Source organism: Panthera tigris, chromosome E2, assembly GCF_018350195.1.
Source record: "Panthera tigris isolate Pti1 chromosome E2, P.tigris_Pti1_mat1.1, whole genome shotgun sequence".
NCBI classification, from domain to species: Eukaryota; Metazoa; Chordata; class Mammalia; order Carnivora; family Felidae; genus Panthera; species Panthera tigris.
In genome coordinates, this window is record NC_056674.1 from 14749767 (window position 1) to 14759517 (window position 9751).

At 54.3% G+C, this 9751-nt stretch overlaps 1 protein-coding gene across 2 annotated transcripts; it reads right to left on the bottom strand.

The window, feature by feature from the left end:
• Positions 1 to 1417: 1417 nt before the first annotated feature.
• TIMM50 (translocase of inner mitochondrial membrane 50) lies at positions 1418 to 8636 on the bottom strand. Of its 2 annotated transcripts, XM_007096992.2 has the most exons (11): positions 8494 to 8636; positions 7500 to 7656; positions 6929 to 6960; positions 6692 to 6713; positions 4342 to 4400; positions 4131 to 4250; positions 3636 to 3740; positions 3438 to 3536; positions 2927 to 3083; positions 2509 to 2615; positions 1418 to 1628 (listed from the first exon to the last, which is right to left on the bottom strand). In XM_007096992.2, exons 1-11 carry the CDS (start codon positions 8599 to 8601, stop codon positions 1527 to 1529), a joined length of 1068 nt encoding a protein of 355 aa, XP_007097054.2. In that variant the 5' UTR covers positions 8602 to 8636; the 3' UTR covers positions 1418 to 1526. The 2 variants fall into 2 exon arrangements, with proteins under 2 accessions (XP_007097054.2, XP_042826038.1); XM_042970104.1 differs by lacking the exons at positions 4342 to 4400; positions 8494 to 8636 and having other exon boundaries at positions 7500 to 7587.
• Positions 8637 to 9751: the final 1115 nt, after the last annotated feature.

Consider the following 9751-nt stretch of genomic DNA (forward strand, 5'->3'; position numbering starts at 1 on the left):
CCCCCATCCGAGAGATGAGAAAGTGGAGGCACAAAGATGCCTTGCCCAAGGGACACAGCTACCATCTGGGCGCCTCCGGGGAGCGTCTCGCTCAGCCCTCAAGCCCCGCCGACAACGAGGTAGGTACCGTGATCTTTACAGATGGAGAAACGGAGGCATGCGAGGTGAAGTAACTTGCCTGAGACCACACAAGGCAGGAAGTGGTAAAGCTGGGATGTGAACTTGGGACAGACAGTCTGGGACTTACACCGTGGAATGATACACAACCGCACTGTCCGCTGCAGGAGCCAGGAGCCACGTGTGGCTGCTTGAATTCAAATTAAAATGAAACAAGGAGAAACTCCATTCCTCAGTCACTGTCATCACAATTCAGGGAATCCATAGCTCCATATGGCCACTGGCTGCTGTGCTGGCCAGTGCAGATCCGGAGCACAGAATAAACATCACAGAAAGCCCCACGGCAGAGAAGCACTACATAGTCTGCCTGTCCTAGTTAGGGGCCCACATTTAAGAACTGGGAGATTTGGGGGCGCCTGGGTGGTTCAGTCCATTAAGCATTGGACTCCCGATTTCGGCTCAGGTCATGATCTCACGGTTCATGAGTTTGAGCCCCATGTGGGGCTCCACACAGACAGTGTGGGAGCCTGCTTGGGCTTCTCTCTCTCCCCCTCTCTCTCTACCCCTCCCCTGCTCGTGTGCGCTCACACTGTGTGCTCGCTCTCTCAAACAAACATTAAAAAGAAAAAAATCCCAATTTCTGGCTAATTCTTTTTTTTTTTTTTTTTTTTTTTTTTTTTGGAGAGAGAGTGCAAGTGTGCAAGCAGAAGAGAGGCAGAGGGAGAGAATCTTAAGCAGGTTTCAAGCCCAACGTAGGGCTTGATTTCATCACCCTAAGATCATGACTTGAGCTGACGTCATGACAAGAGTCAGATCCTTAATTGACTGAACCACCCAGGCACCCAACTTCTGGCTTCTATTGAGAAAGCAGTTCAAGCAACTCCAGGCCCACCTTCCCCGAGGGCCACAGCTGGCAGAGGGAACACCAGCTGCCCTCCTGAGACAGGAGGGTCTCCGGGCTCCCAGAGCCCCACTGAGCCCACACTCGGCACATACACACAGCAGCCTGGCATCGACCTGTCTCTAAAAGCCCCAGTGCCGCCCTCTCTTCCCTTTTCCACAGATGAGGAATCTGAGGTCAAAGAGGCAGATGCTCTTTTTGTGGGTCACACAGCACATAGGAAGACATGGCCAGAGGGACCCAAGTTTTCAGATTCCCAGGCCAGGATTCAAAACCAGTCCTGATCCACCAGAGAACCTACTCCGTGCTCTGCAGCCGATCAGCCCCCATGGGACGATGACCCAAGAGTCCCGGACCTCACCCTGATGCCCCCATCTGAAGACTCTCCGGACACAGGACTGTGGCATCTGGGATGGACTTTATTGGATGTGGCTGCCCGAGCCATGGTCTGGGAGCACTGGGGCCTAGGGCCCAGGACCTAGGCAGTGAGTCTGCAGAGGCTCAGAAGTCAGGGCTGTTTGGAGCGAGGCCATAAGCGGTTGGTCAGAGAGCCAAAGAAAAGGTTCTGCTTGCTGGACTTGGAGAGCTCGGCCAGGCGCTGCTGTTCCTCCTGGGGTGAGGGACAGAGAGCAAGGTCAGCCTGGGGCCGGCAGTCTCGTCCCAGGCTCCGCCAGCCGAGAGGCCACCTTCCTTAAATCTCTACCCAGCCCAAACCCCTTCCCCAACCCCCTAGAACACCCAGCCCAGACTCAAATCGCAGGGATTGTCATGATCCCCTTCCCCAGGTCCCAGGAAGCCCCTCCCTTGAACCCTGCGAACCTATCCCAGATCCTATTTATCCTAACCTGGATGCTGCCGAGACCCTAGGCCCTTCACCAGACTGCACCGTCCTGCTCCCCAGGCCCCCAGTGCCCAGCCCTCAGCTGTACGAGCCCTGCCTGGATGCTGAAGGATCCCAGGCCCGAATCTCCAGGGCCTTGTCCTTTGGACACTCAGGAGCTCCAGCCCTACTCCCGGGCACTCAACCCGAAATCTGGTCAACTTCCATCTAGACCCCTGAGAATCTCTTTCCCAAACTCCATCCGTATTCTTAGCCTCACTTCCAAACTACCAGGATCACATCAAGACCACCAGAACGCCTTGCCCCATCCCTTCCACCAAGTGTCCGGGGATCCCTCTCCCCAGGCTTGACTCAAACCCTCTGTCCACACCAAACCTGGGCCCTCAGATCTGCTCAAAGCTATCACAAACTACCCTTCTCCAAGACCCACGCTTGGCATTTCCTGCCTCCTGTTCTCAAGCAGGCTGTGGAATCTACCAGCCCCTCCCCCATGACAAGAGCCCTCCCAGACAGGTTGTGTGGAAGACAAGGTCCACACTCAAGGTCTTACAGCCAGAGACAGGCTGCTCCACGGCTCCTCCCCTGGGAGCTTCGGGAACTGACGTGATGCCCCCCTCCCCCACCCGCAACTGCAGATCTGAGCACCCACCTGCTCTAGCCGGCTCTGCCGCTGTTTGAAAGCCTCCAGTGGGTCATCCTCCAGGGCGTAATGCTCTAGCACAGTCCGGACATCTTCTACGCGGTTCAGTGCAATGGCTGTGGGCACAGAAGGCAGGGGTCAGCCAGGCAGAAAGGCCGCAGGGAAGGATAAAGATCAGAGCTACCTGGAACATCTCTCAACACTCTAAAAGGGCTCCCTTGAACACCCCCTAAGTACCCCAGAGCACCTCTAAACCTTCTCAGAAGCTTCTAAAGACTGCAAGATGCTTGCGAACCTCCACACCTCAAATATATCCAATTTTACATGGAAAAGTAAATAAATAAAAGCCAGAATTAAGCATCTATCAGTTCTCTTGAGAGTCATGGGCTCCAGGGTCAGAGGCCAGGAGGTCAGGGGTCAGCCTCACTCTTGAGGAAGGCAGACAGGTCCAATAAGACCCGGTCATCAGAGTTGCCATCCCAGGGCCGCAGAGCAACGCCATTGTAGGGCTGCAGGCGGAAGGCTTCCTTCTTGCAGTCCACGACTACTACGCGGGCAGGGTCCCGATTCAAACACGAAATGTCCTGGAAATACAAACGAGGCTGAGTCTCATATAATATAATGGTTACAATTACACAGTCCCCAAAACACTCACTTCTGAATACAGAGACAAGAGATGGCTTCCAAACCTTATATCCATGCACTACCCCCAACTGTCTTCTTTGGAGAGGTCCTATCTACCCCCACTCCCATTCCCAGATTCAGGCAGAAGGGAGAAGAGCCTAGAGGCCCAGCCTGTGCTGGGGGAAAGCTGAAGTCCTGTCAGAACCAGACCTGGGGCCGAAGCAGGATTGAGGCTGGGGTCAGAGCTCTCTCCCTCAGGAAGTGCCAGCCCCCTACCAAGTCCCAGAAGACTGCCCACAGCCCCCACATGGCACCTTGACATGGTGCCCATCCATGTATCTTGTGGCATCCCGGAACAGGCGGTAGGAGATGAAGCCATGAGGGTCCACGCTGTCGATGAGTGGGAATGCAGTCTAGGGGTGGGGATGGGAGGGAGAACAAGGTCAGGCTGAGCCCTGACCCTCCCCATCTCCCACCTCACTGACCATCCCTCCCCTGTCCTGAGGCCTTACCATGCCAGTCTCTGACGTAAAGATGACGATTTCATACAAAGGGGCGAGCTGCTGGAATAAGGTCTCGATGCCCGGACGCTTCTTAAACCTCCAGCCAGTGGCCAGCTGGGGAGGCAGTGAGGACAGTGAAACCCCAAGACCCAGAAGCCCCCAACAGGATAAAGCTCCAGCCTGGGGGGGATTCCCAGAACTGGAGGGCTCTTCCCCATCTCTGTAGTTCTTGGGGGCTCAGGAGTACATGGCTGTGACCGAGGGTCTGGGTCCCAGAGTAACAGCACACTCCTCCGTAGCACACACTGGGTGCCGAGGCACACTTACAACAACCTACAGGGTGGGGAGTCTCGCAGTTGAGAAAAGCGAGGCAATGAGAGTGACACCTTCTTCCCTGGTGACAGTGGAGCTGGTTGCGGAGTCTCCGCTCCTGACCACGTCATCACAACGCAGCCACCCATGTCTATCTAGTGTCCCCAGCCCGCTGCCTTCCCCGGGACACACCGACCACTCAGGGTGCAGGAGGACGCCAGTTAGCTCCAAGACCAGTGTGTAGGGTGGCTGGTAATATGGCTCCTTCAGAGGGTCAGGGAGGAGACAGGGACTGGTGGGCTCAATGATCATCTGTGGAAGAAGGACAGAATGGGAACACTCAGACAAGGAGGCAGGAGCCGGTGCCGGAGGGATGGGGACCGGGCTCAGGACTCCCGCTCACCTGTCTATAGTCTTTGAAATATTTGTAAGTCCGGCGCAACTGCTGTATCAGAATTGGATCTAGGAGGACACCGGGGCACAAAGGGATTCCAAGATGAGCCACTGCTCAACCTCCTGGACACACCAGAGCTTTATTTCCCTACCAGACACAAACAGGTCTACATACCCACCTGGTATGAATGAGTTCATTTCTAAGTCCGAAGGTAGAAGGCAATGACGTGACCGCCAGGCAGGAACAAATACATTTATTCACCTGCCCAGTTTCAACGTGAATACTTATCCCCACACACCACCCCAAATAAAAAACAGAATGTTTATACATCTGCCCGCTTAAAACTCACAAATGGGGCACCTGGGTGGCTCAGTCTGTAAAGCATCCAACTCTTGGTTTCAAGTCAGGTCACGATCTCACGGTTCATGAGTCTGAGCCCTGCATCGGGCTCCATGCCGACAGTGCTTGGGATTCTCTCTTGCTCTCTCTCTGTCCCTCCCCTGCTCACTGTCTCTCTCTCTCAAAATAAATAAACTTAAAAAAAAAAAAAATTACTCCTTTTAGGAAAAAAAAAAAAAAAAACCCACATACAACTGTGCTGACGTTACGCCGTCATGTGTTTAGCTCATTTTGAACCACTAGGTTTCCAGGTATGCCTGCTTTTAGTGAGTATGCTGAGCCTATCTAAACTACACTAAGTATATACATACAGCTATACATATTAACTAATGGTTTTCAACTTGGAGCCATCTCGTCTGCCACTTTCCAGGAAACTCTGGCAATGTCTGAAGACCTGTGTGCTTGTCAACATACTGACATCCAGTGGACAGAGGCCCAGGATGATGCTAAACATCCTTCAATGCACAGGGGACTCCCCCACAACAAAGAACTACCTGCTCCAAAGTACCAATAAAAAAAATCCTGGTTTGTTTTTTTATTATTATTTTTTCAAACTTTTGTTTATTTAAGTAATCTCTGCACCCAACACGGGGCTTGAACTCACGACACCGGGATCAAGAGCTGCATGCTCTTCTGACTGAGCCAGCCAGGTGCCCCAAAAAACCCTGGTTCAAATGAATATACTGAATCCGGTTTAAAGCAGGAAACTTACATGACTGCCTGCTTTATTACAGCATTTTTACTCTAATTAAACACTATCTATGGACCTGCCTTTTCAAAACCAAAATACCGGGGTGCCTGGGTGGCTTAGTCAGTTGAGCATCCAATTTCAGCTCAGGTCATCATCTCAGGGATTCTGGGTATGAGCCCTGCATCAGGCTCACTGTTGTCAGCCCAGAGCCTGCTTCGGATCCTCCGTCCCCCTACTCTCTCTGCCCCTCCCCCACTTGTGCGCACACATGTGCACGCTCTCTCTCTCTCAAACATTAAAAAAAACACAAAAAAACATGGGGCGCCTGGGTGGCTCAGTCGGTTGGGCGTCCGACTTTGGCTCGGGTCACGATCTCGCGGTTCGTGAGTTCGAGCCCCGCGTCAGGCTCTGTGCTGATGGCTCGGAGCCTGGAGCCTGTTTTGGATTCTGTGTCTCCCTCTCTCTCTGACCCTCCCCCGTTCATGCTCTGTCTCTCTCTGTCTCAAAAATAAACAAACAAACAAAAAAAAAATTAAAAAAAAAAAACACAAAAAAACAAAAATACTGAAACCAGTTATGTTAATAAACACACACAATGCATGTTCACCTGCTCAATTTAAATCAGTACGCTAATCTGTTTAATCCAGGAAGACTACCCACTTAAAATTTCATACTTACCCACCTGCCCAGCTTAAATAATCAATGTGTTAACATGTGGGTTTGCAAACTTCCCCAGCACAAACAGGTGGCTTTCTGGACCTACCAATTCTATTTTTCTCCGGGGAAGGGCCAAGTGTGACAGAACTGACAACTACTCTCTACTATCCAATTTGTTAGAAACTCTCCACTGAAAGCTGGTTAACTAAAAGAGGGAGGGAGGAAAGAGACATTGTTTTGGAAATGAGGAGCCTGATGGGGTGGGGGACTGGGAGGAACAAGAGGCTGTCATAAAGAGGAAGGGATTAAGGGTGCAGACACTCAGATCTAAGGCACAGGAAGCCATGTGTTTGGTGGCAGACAGGCCCCTCTTCCCAAGCATTCCCACCATGGACTCCCCTCCCCCATCTGTCCCTGACCATCTGCTCCTGGGCCAGCCAAGAGGACTGGGGCTTTGTAATGCCCCTCCCCCCAAAGCCATCCAGCTGCTGACTCCCCTACCCCCCAATGGAAGGAGGTGGAGCAGGAGGGCACCAGATGGGAAGGGCAACATCCCTATAAATGGCAGAGTAGAAAGGTTCAGGGGACCTCAGAATCTGTGCTTTTACTCACCATTGTCGAATTCATCGGGAATCTGGAAGGTAGAGACAAAAATGTAGCATTTGGGATGGCAAGGGCAGAACCCCATCAAACCCAAAAAAAGGAATCTCCGGGACCTTGGGAGTAGGCAAAGGTCCCTGGGAGGGAGAGGCTCACCCCTAGACAAGAAATGAGCCCGAACAGACCAAAGGGGAGAGGACACACAGGATGGGACCCCTGGCAAAGCCTCTGGGTCTCTCTCCCTCTCACCTTGGCGCCAGTTTCATCCACAGAGTTGTTTCCTGCAAGGAAGACAGGGAGGAATGAGTGAAATCAGGGCTCAGTCTCCTGGGTCTTGAGGGAGGAAGAGGGCAGGGGGCCTAGACTCCTGGGTCTGAGGAAAGAAGAAAGAGGCATGGTCTCTTAAGATCAAGAGAGAAAGGGGGCTGGTAGTCAGGATTCTGGGTTCCTGAGAGAAGAGGGACTGGGGCAGGGCCTCCTAAGTCTTTGAAGGAAGAAGGGACCAGAGGGAGGGCTGGAGTTTTGGGTGCTAAAGGAACAGGTTGCTTGGAGGCTGGTCCAGTCCTCTCCTTCTCATCTTTCCCTCTTCCAACTGACTCTCTATATCCTAGTGCAGAACTAAGAGTAGAACCTTCAGCAGAGTGGGTAGAAGGAGAAGAAAGGTCACTTCTCCCATTTCCAAGGTAGATGATGTTCTAGTTGGCTGCCTTATGCAGGGAGGAGCCAGGGGATGAAGGTGGGTGAAACCCTCAGGGGAAAGAGGTTCTACAGAAAAGAGGGCCAAGGGAACAAAATTAGGGAACAGGCATATGCCCCTCACCGAAGATATAGATGACGCTCACAGTCCCACCGGCCCCAAGCAGCCCAGCAAGCCAGAGTGCGACTTTTTTGGCGTAGCTGGGACCCTCTGTGCCTCGCTGCTGCTGTGGACCCTGAGCCTGGGCCTTAGTGCCCGTGCGGCTCCCAATCTCTGTGGCCTGCAATTGAGAAAGAGGTAGGTTAGCTGAAAGAGAAGAAAGGTCAGGATGATTGGGGCACCCTGGTTGGAGAAGAATCAAGGTCGGAAGCCAGGAAGCAGACAACCACACAGCCTCGGGGTGTGGTGTCTCTGGAGGCGCAACCAGGAGCCTGGATCTCTTAGAATAGTCAAAAACTAGACTGCCCCGGACCAGGCCCCAGGGATTCAAGAGTTGATAGGCCGGGTGTCCAGGATCCTGTAGGGCAGGGAAACGAGATCAGGGAGTCTGGCAAGACACTGGGCTTCCAGGAGCAAGGCAACAGAGGGCACAAAAAGGGATAGGACGGGTAGGTATGGCATTTGGATGCCCGGGGCTCACAGCAGTAGGGTACAGAAGGGAAGGGATGAAAGCGAGGGCAGAGGGGCCATCGGAGTTGTAAGGGCACGAAGTGATCAGCCTGGAGGTCAGAATGGCTGGATCTCTGTCAGTGCAGAGGCAGGTTGAATCAAAAGAGCAAACATCACCCCCACCACCACCAGCGCGGGGAAAATACCCCCAAGGCCGCAGTGGCACCCCAGCATCCCGGGCCCCTCCCCCTCAAGCATTACCTGGGCGGTCACTGAAACAGGGAACAGGTGACCTCCCCTCCCCTGGCGCCCACGTGGGGTCCAGAGGAGGTGGTGTTCGGGGGCGCAAGCGTTGCCCACCCCGGGAGGCAGGAAACTCCCCAAAACGCGGGCGGCGTTCCATTCAGCACCCTGAGGTGCTGCGTCCCGGAACCCCCGTGCGGCGGCGGTCCGCCCAGAACTCCACCAAAGGGCTCCCGGACTCGGGGCCCACCTCCGTCCGGCTCACCTGGTCCGGGGTCCGAGGGGGCGGCGTCGCTAGCCTCGCGCACAGCCCCCGCGCGCCGAGCCGCAGCTCGCTCCACAAGCGCAGGAACAGCGCCGCCGAGGCCGCCATCTTGCGCTGACGCCACGCGGCCCCGCCCACTCGCTCCCTCCTCTCCCGTCCCCGGCTGGGGCCGCGGCCAATGGGGGCGCGGGGGACGGACGGGCGGACGGGAGCCCGAGAGAGACAAAGGCCTGCGGGCGGGGAGCCGCGGGCGTGCTACCTGGGGCCCGCAGGGCACGCCAACCGGGAGGCGGTCCGCGGTCCTCCCTGAGTCTCCCTCGGGCCTTGGGGCGCTCCCCCGCCTCTGCAGCAGCACGGAGCGGGGCACCCAGTGCCCGGGGGGTAAAGCTGAGGCCACCGTGAAGGAACCTTGAAGCCGCGAGCTAGACGGTCTCGCCTCGAGAGGGTCCGCCCAGAAAGCGGGCTGCCCGCCAGCCCTCCCGGACTCTCCCTCCCCTCACGTGGAGCCAGGAGGCCGAATCTGCCTTCTCTCCCGTCCTCAGAGTCCTTTCTTGCTCCTCCTCTGGTGACCTTCTAAGGAAGCGCCTGGAACGCCAGCCATTTCACCGAGGGCTCAGCCAAAGGAATGGCGGCCGGCTCTCTGGGGTCAGGCTTATTGGGACAGAAATCAATGAATAAGGGGCTACGGGTGAAGTAAAAGAGTCCATGGGGCGTCTGGGTGGCCCAGTCAGTTGAACGCCCGACTTCAGCTCAGGTCAGAATCTCAGGGTTCAAGCCCTACCTCAGGCTCACTGTGGTCAGCCCAGAGCCTGCTTCGTATCCTCTGTCCCCCATTCTGTCCTTTCCCTCGCTTTCTTCCTCCCTCCCTAGTGCTTTCTCAAAAATAAAATTTTTAAAAATCTCTTTAAAACGAGGGGAAGATGTCTATGTAAGCTTATGTAAGCTTTCAAAATGTGGAGAACGACCTTGTAACGTTTAGGGATAAATACTAAGGTAGTAAAAGTACAAAAGACTCGGAATCCAGGATTATGGTCACCTTTGGAGGGGAATGGTCTGGGGCTGCTGCTTAAAGTGGGTCCTATTTGGTACATACTGTTCCCGAAGCTGGGTGCTGGGGACATGGGCGTTCAGGGTGTCCTAAGACCTTTTTGAACATGGGTAACATTTTAGAATACATTTCATAACACATTTATTACAAAAAAGACGTATCAAATGAAGAAGGTGAAAGAAGGTCAAGGTACCAAGCCCCCTTCTCTCT